The sequence below is a fragment of the Halichoerus grypus genome, chromosome 6 (assembly GCF_964656455.1).
Source record: "Halichoerus grypus chromosome 6, mHalGry1.hap1.1, whole genome shotgun sequence".
NCBI classification, from domain to species: Eukaryota; Metazoa; Chordata; class Mammalia; order Carnivora; family Phocidae; genus Halichoerus; species Halichoerus grypus.
This window is the reverse complement of record NC_135717.1, coordinates 169265659-169288119: the sequence shown is the minus strand read 5'-3', so window position 1 is coordinate 169288119 and position 22461 is coordinate 169265659. Positions and strand designations below refer to the sequence as shown.

At 39.5% G+C, this 22461-nt stretch overlaps 1 protein-coding gene and 1 pseudogene across 3 annotated transcripts in view; one reads left to right on the top strand and one right to left on the bottom strand.

Annotated features, from left to right (window-relative positions):
• Nucleotides 1–19959, top strand: part of DMC1 (DNA meiotic recombinase 1) — a 37905-nt gene extending 17946 nt beyond the window's left edge. For all 3 annotated transcript variants that reach the window (XM_078076632.1, XM_078076631.1, XM_078076630.1), the window contains 5 exons: nucleotides 22–95; nucleotides 222–336; nucleotides 695–755; nucleotides 14125–14241; nucleotides 19675–19959. In XM_078076632.1, coding sequence (XP_077932758.1) covers nucleotides 22–95; nucleotides 222–336; nucleotides 695–755; nucleotides 14125–14241; nucleotides 19675–19744 — 437 coding nt within the window. In that variant the 3' untranslated portion in view covers nucleotides 19745–19959. The remainder of the gene's footprint in view (nucleotides 1–21; nucleotides 96–221; nucleotides 337–694; nucleotides 756–14124; nucleotides 14242–19674) is intronic.
• On the bottom strand, nucleotides 13380–13744 carry LOC118542247 (large ribosomal subunit protein eL39 pseudogene; annotated as a pseudogene).
• Nucleotides 19960–22461: the final 2502 nt, after the last annotated feature.

The window sequence follows — 22461 nt, the reverse complement described above, 5'->3', positions numbered from 1 at the left end:
TCTCACTGCATTTCCCACCAGGTGAACATCAGATGGAGCTACTTGATTATGTAGCAGCAAAGTTCCATGAAGAAGCTGGCATCTTCAAGCTATTGGTACAAGCTTTTAAATACCACTCCCTCACACAGCTATTTAGCGTATTATTTTTCTTCTATTGATTCCAATCCAAATTAACTTCTTCTTTCCATTTCCATATTTCTTTTTACATTAATCCTGTGCAGATCATTGATTCAATAATGGCACTTTTTCGAGTGGATTTCAGCGGTCGTGGGGAGTTGGCTGAACGGCAGCAAAAATTGGCCCAGATGTTGTCACGACTCCAAAAAATCTCAGAAGGTAGATTTTTAAAATAAGTGGTGCTATCGGAATAGCATCTGTGACTGTTGAGTAGGCTTTGCAGAGAAGCTCAGAATAATGTCAGGAGGCAATACATGTTTAAAAATAAAATTACCTTCATGGGAATGCAATTCTTTTTTTTTTAAACCAAAATACTAATTCTAATACAATAAGTACCTAAATAGTAATAACAATAATAACTTTAAATAAATTAATTTATGTTATCAATGAAAAAATAGGAATGTAATATTGTTTATAAAATCAATTCGTAGCACAGTATTCCTAAACTCTGAAATCGAAGCAATGAACTTTTTATACTGCTATTCCCTTAGTTTCTTACTTTTATTTCTTGGTGCAGAATATAACGTGGCTGTGTTTGTGACCAATCAAATGACTGCTGATCCAGGAGCAACTATGACGTAAGCTCCAATATTCTGCTTTTGTATTTCACAAAGGTTAATATCAAAAGGGTTAGAGTGAAGAATAGAAAATAATTCCAAAATGATCAGTCCCAATGTGGGCACAAATATATCACAAATCACTCTATTGCTCAGTGAATATTACTTCATAATTGCAAATATCACTTGTTATCCAGAGTCTATTTTTCTCTAGTTCTTTATAGAATAAAGCAATAGTTTAACCATTTTTAGAGATACTTTGGGCTCCCCTTTTGTCTAGGGCTGAAAAGATATTGGAGAGCAAAAAGAAAACGATAAAAATTTATATTCCATATACATGAATGGCTTCTAGTCAGTATGATAAACTACCAGCCTAAAAACAAAAAAAGGAGGCTCTCTGCAGGATATACAAGAGATACATTTATAAGAGGTCCTATGAGAGAAGTCTCCTGTTAGAAGAAACAGAATTTCAGTTCACACTTAGGCATGTTCAGAATCTGTTGAGGTGTTTGTGCACATCACATACTTATTGATGGCTCTGCTTGACAGATGGCAGTGAACAGAAAGGCAAGGAGAGCTAAATAAAGTAGGATGATGAAAACAGAAAATTCAAAGAAAGATTAGTTGCCACCATCAAACATTTTGAGCATTATGTATCTGAATAAGCAATCAAAATAACCCTGAATTCATGATGTCAATCTTTCCAACAAGTTTTTATTTAGAAAATTGTTTAACCAGAGAAAAGTTGCAAGATTAGTACAACGAATATACATATATCATTCAGCTAGGTTTTTCTATTGTAAACATTTGCCACATTTTTTCTCTCTCGTGTTTTGTGTGTCCGTGTGTGTGCATGTGTGTAAACTCTCTTTCTCCGTACGTACACACACATACTCAAATATATATGTGTGTATTTTTTGTGAACCATTTGAGAGGTTTTCCACCTGAACCATTGAGGATTATTTACAGACATTATGACACTTCCCCTCTTAATAATTGAGCATATTTCTTGTAAGAACAAGAACATTAGGGGTGCCTGGGTGGCTCAGTCGTTAAGCGTCTGCCTTCGGCTCAAGTCATGATCCCAGGGTGCTGGGATCGAGCCCCGCATCCGGCTCCCTGCTCGGCGGGAAGCCTGCTTCTCCCTCTCCCACGCCCCCTGCTTGTGTTCCCTCTCTTGCTATGTCTCTCTCTCTGTGTCAAATAAATAAAATCTTAAAAAAAAAAAAAAAGAACAAGAACATTCTCCTACACAACCACAGTATAACTATCACCGTCAAGAAATTTAACACTGGCACACTAGTGTTACCTAATATACATTTATATTCCAGCACCTCCAATTGTCTCAAAAATGTCTGTTATAGTTGCCGGGGTTTTTTAATTTTGTTTTTGATTCAGGACTAATTGAGTATCAAACACTGCATGGAGTTGGTTGTCTTGTCTCTTTAGTCTCCTTTAATCAGAACGGCTCTTCAGCGTTTGTTAAGCTTTTATGACACTGACAGTTTTGAAGAGCACAGGCCAGCGGTTTTTCAGAATGTCCCTCAATTTGGAGGGTATTTTTCCTCATGATTTAAAATGTTAAACACTTTTGGCAGGAAAATTACATAAGCAATATTATGGCCTTCTCCATAGATCATATCAGGAGGCATACGATGGCGGTTTGTCCCATTATTAGTGATGTGAAGTTTGATCATGTGATTAAGATGGTGTTCACAAGATTTCCCCATTGTAAAAGACCTTTTCACCTTTATAATGAATAAGTAATTTGTGGGGTATGTAAGAGTAATCTGAGACACCTGGAAATATCATGTTCTGCAATAAGCTCGCACCAATTGGTTTTAGCATCCATTGAAGGTTCTTGCTTAAATCAATTATTACTCTAATGATTGCAATATAGTTTTATTTAAAACCAAGACAATACATCATTTAGTAGCAGATAAACGGGTCATTGACATATGTGTTTGAAGATATTTGATATGCCAATGTAAATTTTGTAAATCGTACTGAAACGAACATGTCTCTCTTTAGGCATTTTCTTTGTTTTTGTTTTTTTTTTAGGTTTTATTTTTAAGTAATCTCTACACCCAAAGTGGGGCTCGAACCCACAACCCTGAGATCAAGCGTTGCACACTCCACTGACCAAGCTAGCCAGGCACCCCTATTTTTTTATTTTTTAAAAGATTTTATTTTTAAGTAACCTCTTTACCCAGTGTGGGGCTCAAACCCACAACCCTGAGATCAAGAATCATATGCTCCACTGACTGAACAAGCCAGGCGCCCCACTTCAGGCATTTTCTACACTAACCCTAAGAGTATTGCTGCATCTTCTGCAATATGTATATCTCACTTTTCAATACCCTTTTATGAGTACTTTCTACTTAATCACAGGAGATTCCAATGTGAAAAATATTAATTACATGAATGGTATTAAGCAAGTTAAAAAGACTGAGGGGGGGAAATCAATCATTTATTCATCCAATAAATACTTTTTGAAAATCTATGTATCAAGATTCTGGGAATTCACTAGTGCACAAAAGACACTATGTGCCTTGCCTACATAAAGAAGAAAATAAATGATGTCCGTTTAACTCAGAATTGTGAGGACTTGGTAGGTCAGGTATTGTCTGTGGTCCTTGAGTAGTTAAGGCAATCTTCTCCGTTTTATAGGGTGTCTTTCATGCACAGGACAGAAAGTACTTCACAAAGAGAATAATTTTAAACTGAAGAGAAATGGAAGATTTTCAGGGCTCACTTTAAAAAGAGAAAATGACTCATTGGCTCAGAGGGAGGAAGTGGGTTGCATTCAAATAAAACAGTACAAGTTAAAGAGCAATGTTCTTTCTTCAGGTGTGGGGAGGGAACACTGCAGAGGCCAAAACTGTCTATCTGGGGTTAGAAGGCAAAGGAAATCTGTGGAAATTAGGTCAGATAGGGGTTCTTTTTCTTATATTTGTAGAAAATTTCAAAAAGAGTAAAACCATTTTGAATTGACTCCAATAAAACAACGAAAGGAGACATAGAGATATGATGGAAAGAAACAATTGTAGGAGCTGGAGAGGGGAGATTTATAGTGAAGTGAGCTGAGAGCCAGACAAGATAGCAAAGGCTAGGACTTTTGTTGGGTGACTCTGCTTTGAAACTTCATCTCCCCCACCAAGCCAAATTGTGAGGAATCAAGGTTCACTATAATTATGATTAGTATATTCTAAAGTATATTAAATTATAACAATATAAATTAAATGTATGTCTTTATATAAAGCACACAGATTGCCGCAACTAAATGAAAAAGAAATAAAAAACAGTACAGTTTTAAACTAAAGACTCTCAAATGCTATTAGAAAACCTCCCATAAAGCAAATCTTTGTTTCTCAGTGTTAAAGAACTCCAAGCTGCAGCTTGCCTGGGACCTGTCAGAGAAATATCACTGTAATTGGTATGAGTCCCCGAGTATGCTGACAATAATTGAGGCTTATATCCCATGCATTATACTTGACGGCACATCGTATTAAAAAGGAACAAAATTATAGAGGCGAGGAGCTGCTGTATGATACAGCAGAGCATTAGCTCCTAGACGAGGCTTACAGATACAGATTTTAGAACTAAAATGATCCAGCTGATGAAGGCCTGGAGATAAAAAGTGAAAAGTATCAGCCTGCGAAGCTCCACACCAGGGCAGATGATATGAGTGACAAATAAGACCATGATGTAGCCACCTACTTTGTGTATTTGTTTAGCTAAAACAAAAAGTTATCTTAGAACATTTGCAGTCTTGTAAATGTGCAGTCAGTTTGTTCTCTAAGGGTGTCACCCACTGATCCAACATCATTTGCGTAAATTAAGAAGCAGTATGGTTAAAGAAAAAACATTAAGCCAAGTTCACCAGCGTGGTGACCTTGAGTAAGTCATTTAAACTGTTTGAACTTCAGGGGCACCTGGCTGGCTCAGTCAGAAGAGCATGTGACTCTCACGGGGCGCCTGGGTGGCTCAGTTGGTTAAGCGACTGCCTTCAGCTCAGGTCATGATCCTAGAGTCCCGGGATCGAGTCCTGCATCGGGCTCCCTGCTCAGCAGGGAGTCTGCTTCTCCCTCTGACCCTCCCCCCTCTCATGCTTTCTCTCTCTATCTCATTCTCTCTCTCAAATAAATAAATAAAATCTTTAAAAAAAAAAAAAAGAAGAGCATGTGACTCTTGATCTTGGGGTTGTGAGTTTGAGCCCCACTTAAATAAAAGAAAAACTTTAAAAATAAGTAAGTAAAAATAAACTATATGAACTCCATTAAGAGATTAAGAGGTCTTTTATTTATTGATTGCTTACCATGTGCCAGGTGCTTTTATGCTTTATCTGTATAATTCTCTCATCACCCCAACTCAGCCTCCTTGGGCCTCCCTGTTCTTCCTATGAAGCCGGTCTCAGAATGTTGCTACATTCTATGCCCCTCCCCCAAGCCCCAGAATTTTTCTGCATATTTTATGAGAAAATGGCAGGGTGGGGAGATTACTTAACAAAACTTCTTAAACGTACCCCTTATTATTCTTTTACTTTTTTTTTTTTAAGTAGGCTCCATGCCCAGTGTGGAGCCCGATACAGGGCTTGAACTCTTAGGGCTTGAACTCATGACCCTGAGATCAAGACCTCTGAGCTAAGATCAAGAGTCAGACACTTAACTGACTGAGCCACCCAAGTGTCCCTAAACATAGCCCTTTTCAAAAACCATCTCTTCTTGGGGCGCCTGGCTGGCTCAGTTGATGGAGCATGCAACTCTTGGTCTCAGAGTTATAAGTTCAAGCCCTACATTAGGTGTAGAGATTACTTAAAAATAAAATATTAAAAAAAAAAGTCTCTTCTTTCCCCCAAATTTTCTCTTTTTGCAGTACTCTTCTTTCCCTATCTTCCCCTAATCTCAAAGAATCTTCCTCATTCTTGGGCATGTTCACTCAGCCTTTCTCTCCTCAATAGACCCGTTCTCAAAAATTCCATCCAAAAGCTTACCCTGCAGCAAGTCCAAAGTACCAGGAGTTCCAGCTGTCCCTCAGGGACAGTACCAATTTTTGTGCGGGCCCCTGAAAGTCCCCACTCCAACCAGTAGTTGAAGTAGATACTATTATTATTCCTAATTTGAAAAGGACGAAACAGAGGCTCAGAGTATCTACTTCCTCAATCATCCAGTTTATTTGTTTATTTTTAAAGATTTTATTTATTTATTTGACAGCGACACAGCGAGAGAGGGAAAACAAGCAGGGGGAGTGGGAGAGGGAGAAGCAGGCTTCCTGCCGAGCAGGGAGCCCGATGCGGGGCTCGATCCCAGGACCCTGGGATCACGACCTGAGCTGAAGGCAGACGCTTAACGACTGAGCCACCCAGGCACCCCTCAATCATCCAGTTTAAAAATGGGAGCCTGGGGGTGCCTGGGTGGCTCAGTTGGTTAGGCATCTGCCTTCCGCTTTGGCATCCGGCTCCTTGCTCCTGGGGGGGGGGGCGGGGGGGGCTGCTTCTTCCTCTGTCTGCCACTCCCTCTCTTTCTGTCAAATAAGTAGATAGATAAAATCTTTGAAAAAAAATAAATAAAAAATGAAGGGGCTCCCTCTGGCCAAGTCTGGGACATTTAACTAACTAACTAAATAAATAAATAAATAAAAACGGGAGCCAGGATTTGAACCCAGGTATCTTTGATTTCAGAGTTAATGCTCTTTTAACCTCGCTGTGCTACCCTCCCTATCCCACTCCTAGGAAAATATCACCTGCCCTACCATCACCATAATTTTGTACTTCATGACCCCAGCATGCTGGTTTGAAGTTGGGAGGTCAGGCTGCTCTGGGTCTTACCCTCAACGATGTAATACACTATGTCCTGTTCAATCAGATGGGGATAAATGACACAGTCTCTCTTGGCCCCTCTTTATTCCTAATATCCACGCCTCTCTCTTCCTCCTACCCATCATACTCTCCCATCCCCTGAGAAAAGGAGGAAAGGAGAAGAAAATATGAAAGAAGGGTAAATAAGAATAGGCTGAAGGAGGAATGTGGGTGGTTTTCTGAAGCTGTTTTACTAGGTCAGAAATAGAAGTAAATTAAAGCCCTCTAAAAGGATGCGGAATGCTACATCTTCTTGTACTTTACCTCAAGCCTTGGTTATAATTGCTAGAATACTCGAGGTTCAAAGAAACTTTAAGAAAATTTCTTGGTCTACATGTCACTGAAAGAGTGGCTGTTTTAACTGAATCATTTAATTAAATAACCATAGCTACCATTTATTGAGTATCTCTTATGTGCCAAGATTAGTGTTAAGATAGAGCTAATGTACATAAATGACCTGGCACAGCTCCTGGCATGTAGTAGGCTCTCAATGAGTTATATTAACTATATCTTGAGTCCTTATGACAGCCCTAAGAGGTGAGATCTTTTTGTTCCCATGTTATAGGTAAAGAAACCGAGGTTCATAAAGGTAAGTAACTAGCCCAAGGTAACATTGATCATACATGTTTGAGTCAGGATTGGAAAAGCAGATAATTATGGTCACTGGGCTAATGCCTTACTTAAACTATTTCATTTTATTCTTACAAATACCCTACCAGTTAGGGACCATTATTACTCCCCATTTAAAATAAAGAAACAGGGGCGCCTGGGTGGCTCAGTCGTTAAGCGTCTGCCTTTGGCTCAGGTCATGATCCCAGGGTTCTGGGATCGAGCCCCGCATCGGGTTCCTTGCTCGGCAAGGAGCCTGCTTCTCCCTCTCCCATTCCCCCTACTTGTGTTCCCTCTCTAGCTGTCTCTCTCTCTGTCAAATAAATAAAAATCTTTAAAAAAATAAAATAAAATAAAATAAAGAAACAGACACTTACAATGCTTAAGCAATTTTCCTGAAGTCACATGGCTGGCTGGTAAGCCAAAACTTGAACCCGGTCTAACTCCAAAGCTCATACACCACACAGTACATCAAGGCCATCTATGCCTGGAGAGAGGTTGGCAAGCTGTTGAGAAACTTTGCAGGATGTATCCATTACCCTGGTGAATTGACCAGAGTTCAGGACTCTCAGCCTTATAGGCAGAGATTTGATTTGGTCACCTACTGAGAGCCAATCCATTTCTTAGGGGAAGATTCACATTAATCAAGCTCAAGAGACTCAGTGAAAGAGCAGAGGGCCAGTTTACTGACAATGAAAAATGTAACTACATTTGAGTTTCTTGACCAGTGCATTCTCTACCTGTAGGCAGACCTTTATAGGAATTCAAGTTTTAATCTAAAGTTATTCACTAAATATGGAATCGAAGCAAAAGGAAATATTTGGATGAGTTAAGAGCATCTGCCATGGAGTAAGGACTCAATAAATCCTAGGTGTTATTATTACTAATGCCCATCTGCATCAGAGGAGAGAGAAATCATGAATCCCCTAAACTTACATGAAAAGTTCATGTATATACATATGTGCATTTTTCTGGGGGAGGGTCTGTATCTTTTATTAAATTATCAAAGCATTAGTGACCTATAAGAAAGGTTAAGAGCCATAAATTCTACACAGAATCATGAACACCTTGATGGAACAAGTAAAATTTGAATTGGCTTGATATTCTCCCAGAGCTAAGGTTGTTATAGAATGTGGTAATCAATTTTGATTAAGTATAACCTCTTTATGAGTCACTTTTGAGGACATTTTTCTTCCAATAATATATTTCCTATATGTTTTTTTAGTACTTTTGGACATTCTATAATGTATTTCCCCATTTAGTTCATTCAAAATCATCTCCCTTTGGAGATAACTTTTTTTTTTTGAGATAACATTCTTTTTTTTTTTTTTTAAAGATTTTATTTATTTATTTGACAGAGAGAGACACAGCGAGAGAGGGAACACAAGCAGGGGGAGTGGGAGAGGGAGAAGCAGACTTCCCGCAGAGCAGGGAGCCCCGACGTGGGGCTCGATCCCAGGACCCCGGGATCATGACCTGAGCCGAAGGCAGACGCTTAACGACTGAGCCACCAAGGCGCCCCTGAGATAACATTCTTAACATCCAGGCTCTTCACCTAGAGTAATCAGTAACAAGCAGTAGCACCTATTTTCTTTTGTGCACAAGGTACCACATTGGTCACAGCAAACAATAATTTGCTAAAAAAAATCATGGCTATACATCTAAAAGCTCCACCTTCCTGCTCTTCTTTAGATTATCAGCAATGGGGTGGGAATAGGATTACTTCAATTAAAGAGAAATTCTCTCTCCTTTTACATTTGCCTTTCTGTCAGAAGCTCCTTGAATTATAGCTTCTTTGAAGATGTGTATACAAATCTGTATCCAAAAGAATGTAGATCAGGGAGACCCAAATTGTCCTCTCCTCTGTTCATTCACCAATATTTATACAGTGCCTTTTATATTATAGGCACTTTTCTAGGCACTGGAGTTACAAAGATGAATAAGGATTTAGAGTATAGTAGGGGAATGAGAACTATAAATTAAAAATCACAATGTGGGGGTGCCTGGCTGGTTCAGTTGGTGGAGCATGTGGCTCTTGATATCAGAGTCATGAGTTTAAGCCCCATATTGGGTGTGGAGCCTACTTAATTAAAAAAAGATTACAATGTAGTGTGCTTTCAAAGAGGAATATACGGTGGTATGAGAGCACGGACAAGAAGGCTGTACTCTGTTTCAGAGGATCAAGTAAGGTTTCCAAGAGGGATGACACTGGATGGGTGAGTAGGAACTAAATGAACAAACACAGTGGGAAAAGAGCTTTCATTTACAGGGAATTGTGTGTGCAACGGCATCAAGGTGTAAGAGGACTTGTTGGAAGAAGGAAAAAGCAAAGTTTGAGAGGGAAGAAGAAAGGATGACTACAACTGTAGAGAAGTATATAAGCAGCAAATAGAAAGAAGGGGAAATTGAGGGAACTTTTTCCTGAGAACACTCATTTCTTTTTCACAAAGAAGCAAGCTTTGTCAGGGCGCCTGGGTGGTTCAGTCGGTTAAGCATCTGCCTTTGGCTTGGGTCATGATCTCAGGGTCTTGGGATCTAGTCTCATGTCAGGTCAGGCTCCCTGCTCAGTGGCGAGTCTGCTTCTCCCTCTGCCTGCACCCCCTCTCTTGCAAAAATAAATAAAATCTTTATTTTTATTTATTATTATTTTTATTTATTTATTTGACAGAGAGAGACAGCGAGAGAGGGAACACAAGCAGGGGGAGTGGGAGAGGGAGAAGCAGGCTTCCTGCTGAGCAGAGAGCCCTACGCGGGGCTCAATCTCAGGACCCCGGGATCGTGACCTGAGCCTAAGGCAGACGCCTAACAACTGAGCCACCCAGGCGCCCCAAAATAAATAAAATCTTAAAAAAAAAAAGAAGCAAGCTCTGTCATCCAAGATGAAGGGACAAGAATGGAAAAGGGGGCTTAAGGAGACTAACCATGCTCATGTAGGAGAATTACTAAGCAGTACTGAGAGACCATCTGAGAGAAGCAGTAACATAGCTGTTGAAAGTTCTCTCCACCCATTTAGCTTCTTGTCTCCTCTTGATAGAAATTTCTAATTGGTGTACCTTCTGTGGAAGCACCAGTCTTTCTACAGTCCAGTATTCTCCTTGATATTTTTATAACATCCATATTTTACGTTCAAAAATATCTTTGAGCACCCACTGTGTAGCTCGTTGCCACAAAGTTAAATACAGTGTTTAAATACAAAGTTAAATACAGCTGGTTGCTACACTGTTAAATACTGTGTCTGCCCTTAAGGAGCTTAGTGACAGCTAATAGAAGAGAGATTGAAGGGAAATATAGAAGGTGAATAATAATAGCACTAAAGGCACAATATGAAACGTACATTAGGGAAGCGTAAGTATAGTATTTGCAAGTTCAGAGTCCTAGCCCTGTTTGATATCATCAGGGCACATCTGTATAGAGCATAGGATTCTTTTAAGACCCTGAAGAACCACCGATAACATAGGATCACCTGGAAAATTTGGAGCCATTCCATTAAAAAGAGTGGCGTTGAATTGTAAGCATTACATAGACAACTCAACTCTAGCTATTTCATCCAATTGAGATCACTTTATTGCTTTACCCCTTCAGCGGCCTGCAGAAAGCAACCTAGCCTTCTGACTTATTTTTTTTATTAACATTCCACTTAGTTAACATACTGTGTAATATTAGTTTCTGGTGTACAATTTAGTGATTCAACACGTGCATACATCACCCGGTGCTCATCACAAGTGCCCTCCTTAATCCACATCACCTATTTAAGCCATTCCCCACCTCTCCCTTCTGGTAACCATCAGTTTGTTCTCTATAGTTAAGAGTCTGTTTCTTGGTTTGCCTCTCTTTTTTTCCGCTATGATCATTTGTTTTGTTTCTTAAATTCCACATATGAGTGAAATCATATGGTATTTGTCTTTCTCTGACTGACTTATTTTGCTTAGCATAATACTGTCTAGCTCCATACACGTCATTGCAAATGGCACTATTAGGTATTTACCCAAAGGATACAAAAATACTAATTCGAGGGGATTCATGCATCCCGATGTTTATAGCAGCATTATCAACAATAACCAAATTATAGAAAGAGTGCAAATGTCCATCAACTGATAAATGGATAAAGATGTAGTATATGGCCTTCTGACTTCTTAACTGCTGTCAGTCTCAACTGCCCAGCTACTACTTTCTTGATAGTGGTTCACTCCAAAACTAACTTTCTGTGTTTGTTTCAACGTTGGACCTGCTGAATCTTAACGAATCCTATCCAGCCCCAGCCAGGGATCTTCTGGTCCGAACTCCTGAGCCATTTAACCAAGCAGCAGTTTATAAGCAGACTCATGCTGTTATCAGCAGACTCCTTTACCAGACAGCTTCTTACCCCCACCACCCTTCAATCTATTTAACCTCATGCCAGTCAGTTACATCCTTACTACACCATGCCTCATACTTAGAGTAACCAGAATCCTGAACACCTTCAAGGAACAAGCAGAATTTAAACTGACTTGTAACCATATTCTCCCAGAGCTGAGGTTATTAGGCTATGTCACAGTTTATTTTGATCAAGTATAATCTCTTAGTTTATTTTTTTATTAAAAATTTTTTTTTTTTTAAGATTTCATTTATTTATTTGACAGAGAGAGACAGCGAGAGAGGGAACACAAGCAGGGGGAGGGGGAGAGGGAGAAGCAGGCTTTCCGCGGAGCAGGGAGCCCGATGCGGGGCTCAATTCCAGGACCCTGGGATCATGACCTGAGCCGAAGGCAGCCGCTTAACGACTGAGCCACTCAGGCGCCCCTAACCTGTTAGTTTATATTCAGTTCCCTTTATTGATGATTTCAAAGCCTAGGTTTTCTTCTGCATCAACTGGGACGATTATGTGGGGGTTTTTCCCCTTTATTCTTTTGATCTGGTATATTACACTGATGATTTTCCTTTGTTAAACCACTCTTGCATTTCTAAAATAAATCCTACTTGGTCATGATGTATAATCCTTTTAATATGCTGCCAGATTTGGTTTGCTGGTATTTTGTTGATGCTTTAAAGCTCCTAGGCTTTTTTAAAGGATTCACTATTAGGGTTATTAAGAACACTTCACTTCTTGCCAAGTGAGTGTTAGTCCCCTAGTGAATATATCTCTCAAGATGAGTATCAACAATATTTGTAACTACCTTGCAATCATAATATATTTTTTGAATTCAGACATAGTAAAAACTTATCTTTTCTGTATCTTCCTTTAGAAGAATAAACTTTGAGCATCAGTGATAAAGACAAAGCCATTTCCAAAATTATTCTCACTGCAAATTCATAACGAGTGCGAAGTTGAAGGCTTCCAACATACAGTTACTGAACAAGAAGGAGGTTCTCAATCTGTTCTCATTTACATCATGACCTCATAGGGATAATTGGGCATTTCTTATTCATTAGACTAAAATCGTGCTTGGCACATAGTAGGCCATTTTTTAAAAGATTTAGTTATTTATTTATTTGACAGCGAGAGAGGGAACACAAGCAGGGGGAGAGAGAGAGGGAGAAGGAGGCTTCCCGCGGAGCAGGGAGCCCGATGCGGGGCTTGATCCCAGGACCCTGGGATCACGACCTGAGCCAAAGGCAGACACTTAATGACTGAGCCACCCAGGTGCCCCAGTAGGCCATTTTTTAAAAAAGATTTTATTTATTTATTTGACAGAGAGACAGTGAGAGAGGGAATACAAGCAGGGGGAGTGCGAGAAGGAGAAGCAGGCTTCCTGCTGAGCAGGGAGCTCAATGTGGGACTGGATCCCAGGACCCCGGGATCATGACCCGAGCCAAAGGCAGATGCTTAACGACTGAGCCACCCAGGTGCCCCATAGTAGGCCATTAATAAATATTTCTTTTTTTTTTTTTTAAGATTTTATTTATTTATTTGAGAAGAGAGAACTTGAGCCAGGGGAGGGGCAAGCAGATACCCTGCTCAGTGCGGAGCCCGATCCTAGGACCCTGAGATCATGACCTGGGCCTAAGGCACTGAGCCACCCAGGCGCCCCCTAGCCACACTTTACATACTTGGTTGTCAAGGGACATTTCTATCACTGCAGAAAGTTCTGACAGTGTTATGCATGATCTGACAGGTGGGGGAATTCAGTCCTTCACAAATCAGAAACACAACAGCAGTAGAGCCGAAAGGTCTCACATTTATTACTGAACCAGCCTACTGGTGCAGAGACATAGTCACAGAGAAAAATCATTTCCATGATAAGACAAGTCTATGGCTAGGTAGGAAGGATGTTTACGGAATGATAGAACACATGATCTTCACGCAGCTTAATTAAATATGTGTGCCAATTAAGTGTGTCATTTCATGATGTGTGACGCCTTATAGACCCAGCTTGGTTCTTCTCCAGTGCCTCCTCTTGGAGTTGTACCTGATCTTATTACCAGTTTTCATCCGAATCCACTGGGGAATGGGATGATTCTGCTTTTGTTTCTTGGCCAGGAATCGCTTGATTCTGAAAGTCTTGTGAGAAGACATGGTGAGAAGCAGCCAGCCACACAGAGCAGGATGGTGGCAAAAAAGAGAAAGCAGTAAATATTTCTGATAAATGAATGAATGAATAAATAAATTCAGTCTTTGTATTTTGTAAAGAAGAAAAATTTCTTACCCCCAAGAATTATCCTAAGACAATGAATAACATTTTATTTGTGTTTTTTCCTTTTAAAAAAGCAATCAAAACATGAACTGTACATCATAGGACTCTCAGAAGCCTAAACAGGATGGCAAGGGGGTATAGAGCAGCTCCAATCCATACCCCACTCCATAGTTAACGAACGAGCCTATGCTTGCGTAGAACACACACCTACCCCATCTCCTGCTGTGCTCCACAGAAAAGTTGCCTTATAATTGCAGGTTTTACTGTATATAGTCCCTATGATGAAACCTAAAAAGGTGTTTTATTAATTCAGTTTTCAGGCAGACCCCAAAAAACCCATCGGGGGACACATCCTGGCTCATGCTTCAACAACAAGAATAAGCTTGAGAAAAGGAAGAGGAGAACTGAGAATTGCCAAGATTTATGACAGGTAAATATTTTCTTATTTTTAATCAGTTTCTTGGGCATATGGCATTAAATAGAATTGCCTCTCCTGAGAGGCTGTAATTATACCGCTAGCAGATCCTACATGTCTGAATTTCCTTCTCAAAAAGTATTCACTCCATTGGGAAGTCCCTACTATGGACTAGGTTCTAGGGATTCAGGGATTCTGTTGACATATAGACTTGGTCCCTGACCTTCCAAAGCTTACAGTGAAGCTAGATAGCAAAAGAATGATTCCAGTTGAAGTGTGGTCAGTGCAGGGAAAGTATAGAATATGGTAGAGATATATTCTTCTTTCTTCTGCCAGGTTTGTTTTTTGGGGTTTTTTTGGGGTTTGTTGTTGTTGTTGTTTTTAGGTTTTAGTTTAAACATCACTTCCACAGGGAACCTGTCCCTAACCCTTCAGTCTAAGCTGTACCCTATATTATAATTTATATTCTCTCACGGTACTTTACTTATTTAATAAGAATTATAAACAATACATTTTTACAAGAAACCTACTACACACCAGCTGTTCTAGGTTCTGGAGATAGAGTAGTGACTAAAACAGAAAGACAAGGCCCTGCTCTCATAGAGCTTATATTCTACTGGTAATGATTTATGTAATGCATGCCATCCAGCTAGACAGCAAATACCCCGAGGACAGGGACATGATTCTCTTGCTCACTGCTGTATTCCCAGTACCTGAGACATAATAGATGTACAATATTTGTGATTGACTGATTAGCCAACCCTGAGCAACAGGGCAGATTTATAATAACTCTACCCTAGGGAGGAAAAATCAACCAAAAAGAAATCACATAAGCTCTTAATCTGGTTTTTGCTATGAATCACAGTACTTATTATGGGCTGGGGAAAGGGAGTCCCCCAAAGCTGTGGAACAGGAGGGAGAGGGTGTCCCCAAGAGGCAAGGGCCTCTCTCTTTCTGTCAATTAAATAAATAAATAAAATCTTAAAAAAACAAACAAACAAAAAAAAAAAACACACAGAAGCCAGAGTGATCCCTTGTAAAATTGAGTCAGATCATATCTATCTTCTGCTTAAAACTCTCCAATGGCTCCCCATCTTAACTCAGAATAAAAGCTCGAGTCTCTATAGTGGTTTACTTAGCACTACATGTGTGTCCCTATCCTGTTGCCCCTGCTCTCCTCTCACAGCATTGCAACTTCAGTGGGCACTTTGACGTTCTATAAACGTGCCAGGCACAGTTCTACCTTAGGGGCCTTGTACTTGCCTAGAATCATCTTTCCCCACGTAGCCCTCATTCTGGTTATCAATCTCCCCTCCTCCAATCTTTGATCAAATATGACCTTCTCCACAATACCTGTCTAGATCTCCCTATTTAAAATTGCAACTCCTCCCAGTTTCCACACTTCTACTGTCCCTCACCCAGCTCTATTTTTTTCTTTCCCCATAACACTTATCATCTTCTAACATATTACATAATATATTTGTTATGTTCATTATTTATTATCTGTTTCTTCTTCTCCCCAAATATAAGTTCCACAAGGACAGGGATCTTTGTCTATTTTTTTCACTTCTAGATTTCAAGTGCCTACAACAAAGATTTAGCAGGTGCTCAATAAATACTTTCTTAGTGAATGAATGAAAGGCCTTGCCCAGATCACACAATCAATAAAAGATGGAACTGGGATTAGAATCTGTACTGTCTGAATCTAGGGCCAACACTTTTAATCATTACACTGTTTCTCAGTTTGTTAAAGATGCTCTATTTTGGACAGTCATAACATCTGCTCTAGTTACTGCCATGGCTTCAACGACTAACTTACACAGATGTAAGAGAAAAACATTTCTTGTTCAGAGAAAACACAAAATTCTCAAGGAATTGAGCAGAAAAAGGTTATCGGAAGAATTCCCAGATATACAAGAGTGACTACAAAAATGAACTAAGCTCTTTCCCTAGAACGTCACTATAGGGGGCGCCTGGGTGGCTCAGTTGGTTAAGCGTCTGCTTTTGGCTCAGGTCATGATCCCACTATAGTTACAGCCTCCCTAAGTAATTATAGCTGGCCCCCAGTCTGCATTTTTCTCTCTTTAAAACTTTTTTTAAAAAGATTTTATTTATTTATTTGACAGAGAGAGTGAGCACAAGCAGGGAGAACAGCAGGCAGAGGCAGAGGGAGAAGCAGGGTCTCCACTGAGCAGGGAGCCCGACTCAGGGCTCAATCCCAGGACCCTGGGATCTTGACCTGAGCTGAAGGCAGTTGCTCAACCGAATGAGCCACCCAGGCGCCCCGCTCTCTTTAAAACTTTTGAGTGAAGAAAAACCCCATTTATTTTATTCCACTTAGCATATCTGAGATTGGTGGACATTAAAAACAAAGAACTCTACTGAATTCGAAGAAAAAACAAATTTTAAATAATTAAAGAAGAACTGAAAAGGCACCCAAATGGTCAAGTTTCTGAAGTAATTGTTTTTGATTCTATTTCTAGAACCAAAAAAGCAAACAAATCCCAGTTCAATTTTGCAGATACCTTGCTTGGTCCTCCTCTTTCTCATCTCCTTAGCTTCCTGCCATTTGTAAGTGGCCAACTGAGTATTTTCCATCAAAGCCAAAAGGTTATTTTCTGATTCAGCTCAGGCCTTCTTATCCAGCTCTAGTTTTAGTTTAGCAAGACCGGCCTTATTTATAGCCCATTTACTATCCTCGGCGGGGGGGGGGGGGCTGCTATTTCCTAAGGGACGTAACCTAACCCATAGTGTGCTCAGAGTATAGTGCCTAATCTCCACCCCTCTAATAAAACAAAACAAACAAACAAAATCAAAAAACAAAAACCAGCTTTGAGAGGCAATAAAGTCTGGTGGTTAAGAACATGAGCTTTGGGGGCGCCTGGTCGGCTCAGTCGGTTAAGCGTTTGCCTTCCGCTCAGATTGTGGTCCCAGGGTCCTGGGATCAAGTTCCGCTGGAATCAAGTCTGGCATCGGGCTCCTGGCTCAGTGGTAAGCCTGCTTCTCCCTCTGCCTGCTGCTCCCCCTACTTGTGCTCTCTCTCTCTCTCTCTCTCTCTCTCTGACAAAAAAAATAAATAAAATCTTAAAAAAAAAAAAGAACAACAACAACATTGAGCTTTGGAGTCAAATAACTTAGTCTCTAATCCAGCATCTTCATTTACCAGCAATTGTGACCTTGGGCAAATTACTTCTCTCTGAACCTCGATCTTCTCATCTGTAAAATGGGGATAATAATATAGACCCAAGAGTTCTCATAAAGTTAAAATAAAATAATATAAAGGAGACCGACATGTAGTAATTAGTAAATACTTAATAAATGAAAGCTATTAATGTTACTAAACAATCACCATAACCTGGATATAATAACAGCACAAAATAGCAGTAGCTCTTTCTCTCATCAATGATTTTCAAATTTTTATTTCTTGTTTAGCCTTTTACTTGAGTTTTAGATATTCGTTTCCAACTACTTGCAGAACTCCTCTACAGGACTATCACACAGGTACTTCAAACACAACATACCTAAACCTAACTTTCTTCTTCTCTCTCTCTCTCTCTCTTTTTTTTTAGATCTTATTCATTTGTTTGAAAAAGAGAGAGAGCACAATGTGGTGGGGGGGCAGAGGGAGAGGGAGAAGCAGACTCCCCACTGAGCAGGGAGGCTGATGCAGGCTTGATCTCAGGACCCCAAGATCATGACCTGAGCCAAAGGCAGACACTCAACCAACTGAGCCACCCAGATGCCCCTATTCTTCTCTTTCTTATCTATAACACAAGTATCTATTCCCATGTTTTTGTTTATACTATTCCCTCTGCCTAGAATGCCCCCATTTCTGCCTCAAAAGTCTCTTCAAATATTATCCATGAGGCCTTTCCTAATCAACCTCACCGGTATAATGTCTCCTTTCTTTTTTCTTTTTTTTTTTTAAGATTTTATTTATTTATTTGACAGAGAGAGACACAGCGAGAGAGGGAACACAAGCAGGGAGAGTGGGAGAGGGAGAAGCAGGCTTCCCACCGAGCAGGGAGCCCGATGTGGGGCTCGAACCCAGGACCCTGGGATCATGACCTGAGCCAAAGGCACACGCTTAACGACTGAGCCACCCAGGCGCCCCTAATGTCTCCTTTCTTTAGAGTTCTGTAACATATATATTGACTTTATGAAATTTAGCTTACTTTGCATATTTGTCATACGTCATACATAGTTCACCTGTTAGACTTCTTGAGAGTAGGGACTCAGTCCCATTTTTGTGAAATCTGTAGGGTTTAGTACATACTAACATATGATTTTCACAAGTTGAAAACATGACTTTCTTGCAAATAAATATAAAATAAACATGTGTCAAAAACTTGATTCAACTCAAGTAATGAAGAAACTGATTCAAAGGATAATTTGAAAGAGATTTATTTAGTCAATCAAAGGAATGCTGAAATAAATTTGTTAATAGATGAAAAACTGGTTAATATAAGGCAATAAATTGTAACATTTGAAGTTGTTTTTTCTACTAGAGGGAAATCAATTGCTTCTCTACACAATGAAATTCATTTCCAGTGCTATAGACGGGAATCATCTGCATCACCCTCAGACAAGAATCACCTGCATTGCTATCAGTTTTCCACAAATTAACCTCTACTCCTGCAGTGTTGTAGAATAAAGTAAAAGGTGAAACCTAAAAGATCATATAATCACATACAAATATAAAATGTCAAAGATTTTATTTAAGTCATTAATTAATGCAGGAACTAATAAGATTTTATAATCAGATCAAAGAAAAAATCAAATTAACACACATATGGAGCCAAATAAGGAATGCTAAAATGAATTAGAAATTGATCAAAAACAGGTCAATATCCATAGGACAAGAATCAATTGCATTCCTCCTCATACAATTTACATTTCTATGGACAAGAATAATTTGTATTACTCATGGTTACCTACAACTTGCAGAGTTGTCAAGTAGCTCAAAGACAACGAAAAGCAGAGTCCTCACAGAATTGGGGAACCTGGAAGGATGTGCTGGGCAACCTATTTTTCCACTGAAGGTACTTGGCAATCTTTTAGTTCACTTCAGAGCCTTTCACAATTTTGCCCTGCATTGGCCTAGTCAGCAGAAACATGCACCCCCCCCCCCCTTTTGACCCAGACCCCTGAAGGCCTGCCACACTGTTGCCTGAGAGTATACTGGAAGAACACCCAGTTATTCCTTCTGCCTATTTCCAAGTTTGGGGTCATTTTTCTTGACATTCAGAACCTTAGAAATGCAAGTTGTTCGGTGTTTGTGAGGGTTGGTAATCCTTGTAGGTAAATTCTATAGTCCACATTTAGCTGTAGCAACTCTGAAATGTCTCTGGAGACTCAGACTGATAGGGGTGTGATGCCTGTGACATGAATATGGTATTTATAGAAATAGAGCTTTTTTTAAACTTCTGTTCCCTTGTATTCTGTTAGCCCTGAGATGCCTGAAAATGAAGCCACCTTCGCAATAACTGCTGGAGGGATTGGGGATGCCAAGGAGTAGGCGGCGAATTGAGGCAGATTGCTTCTTAGTGCTTATTAGGAGCTGAAGAAATGGAAGAGCAGTCTCAAATTTCAGACCTTGAAGTAAGAGTTTGTTTTTTTCACATGTTATTACAGGAAAGTCAACAAAAGGAATTTAAATCTTATATTTATCCTAAAAGTCCCTGATGTATAATCACTATACATTGTATGTCAATTCAGGAAAAAAAAAAAAAATATATATATATATATATATTCATACATGTGTATATATGAATAAAGCTATTGAAAACTAATTGGGAAGGGGTACCTGATCCTATCACTTTAGCTGTCCAAAGTCAGCCACTAAACAGAAAATCTAAGAGCCCAGAAATGCACCATTCTCCTATCATTTCCCCTTGAACACTTACAGGGGTGGACACACTTCCAAAAGAGGGGGAGCCATTTACAGGACACACAAAAAAGCTTTTTTTATTTACAACATCAAACTGTACATTCACCTCTATAGCAATGGAAAAGAAATATTAAATTAAACTAAATTTTAAACCATTTGACTTTTTGACAAGTTGAAATTACTTTTAAAAAAATGTATTTCTGATTCAAACATATTTTATGGGGTGATAAAGAGGAAGGTAACTAGGAAATTTACAGTTTGGGGTAATCAGTGTAGCATGAGTTTTATATTTTAAGTTTGGGGTAGAGAATTCAAAATATTTTTTAAAAAATATTAAAGTTAATTTACATGTAAAATTTCTGAACACTAAATTTAGAAATGTGCAAAAGAATATAGTTTTTTTCTGTTAAACAAAAATAAAATCTAGTTTTCAGAATGAATGTATGATAAAAGTATTTCAAAATTAAAATACTAATAATATTTATAATGACAATCTTTATAGACCTCAAAAAGATTTCATCTCTTACGTTGCATCACCTTGTATGAAAATGCAAGTATTGAAAGTACCATTTGTTACAAAAGATATTTGATTATCCATTCTCATTCACTCAGCAACGCTTAGAGCTAAAAAATAGACAAGGAAAGTATGGTTCCTGCCCCCAAAGAATGTGTACACTAGTTAAGAGAAAATACTAATATTTATGAAAGAATGAAAGAGAGCAAATGATTATTTAATTAATTTATCAGTAGTGTGGTCTTGGATTATAGGATTCCAAAAATGGGAGAGGAAAGGTTAAGCTGTGGGACAGCATGTGCAAAGGCAGAGAAGCTGGGATTTGGAAACAGAGACCAGCCTGACAAGCAGAAATTGTTCAGTGTGGGGTACTGGGAAATAAGAGCTTTTTTTTTGTTTTTACTTTTTTTATACCACAGAAGCTGCTTTCTGAAGAAGCAGAGATAAGTCATCTAGGAGCAGATTTTCTGTATTCAGCAAAGTCACTTAAATGACTTCTTTTGGTATACAAATATAAATGCATACTTTTTGTCCTGGGGAAGGGAAGATTTTGTTACTTGATAAAAACTGAGCAACAGCTAAAGATTCCCTGGTATGCAGAGCACTAGAGGGCAATGGACTAATTTATATAGGAGCCCGGAGCCTTTTGGTAGGAAAGGAAATATAAGTCCCAAGATTTGAGATTCAGAAAAATTTTCTGGATTAAATTGAGTAACCCCCTCACCAATGAGAATTTACCGAGAGGTGGGCAGTAGGTTTGGAAACCAGCGCCTAATCCAAGGGCCTACAGTTCCGTGGGGAGGCTAGTTATAATATGGCATGTGGCTAAAGCCGGAAACCTCTCTGGGTCCAGCTACTCTATGTGTCCTGCTTTGGAGAACAGTAGCTGGGAACAGTGAACTAAGAAGCTGTAACCTTGGGGCCCAACTTTGGGACAGCACAGCAGATTGTGCGGTGCCCATGGAACTCTGCTAGGCCAGGGTTCAGTATGCTGGGGCTTTCCAGTCCTCCCCCTCCTCTCACTCCTGAAACAGCTCTCACTCCTTATTCTAAGAGGGACAGAAAAGCTAAAAAACGAGCTTTTTTTGGTCAGGACTCTTTTGGTTGCAAGCCACAGAAACTCAAAGTAGCAAATGGAAGATAGGAATTCATTGGCTCATGAAACCGAAAAGTCCAGAAGTAGTGCTGACTTTAGCCACAGATGGAGCCAAGATCTCAAACAGCATCATCAGGACCTGCCTCCTTTTCGGGTTCTGATCATTTCCATGCTGCTCTTGTTCGCAGACAGGCTTTCCCCACATAGTAGCCAAGATGCTGCTTGAGGCTCTAGGCTTACATCCCACTAAGTTAGAAAACCCACTAGAAAAAGCATGCCTTTTTCCTCCATAGATTATTCATTCTGTGGAAAAAAACAAACAAACAAAGACTATCAAATGAGAACAGAGGTTATTTACTCAGAGTTTGCTACAGCAAGAGAGTCAGTGACCTCTATTTGCTTTTCGTAGAGACTCAAAGGCAGGCAGAGGAATGGGAAAGCTTTATAGTAGAAGAAGGAAAGGCTTTAGATGTGTTCTGATTGGAAGTTGTTGGCATGGGGAAGCTGGAGGATTAATCTGATGGAGACATAGAAAATGGATAAAGGAAATAACACTGGCATCAGGGAGACATTTTAGGAAACAGTTACAAAAATTAAACTGTGAGATGGTAAATACTGGGACTGGAGTAGCAGTGAAATAGACATTTCAAGAAGGTGGTTAAGAATTGGTGTGAGATTGAATAAAAACAGAAGAAGAGTCACAGGTGACTATTGACAAAGTTCTCTAACCTATGA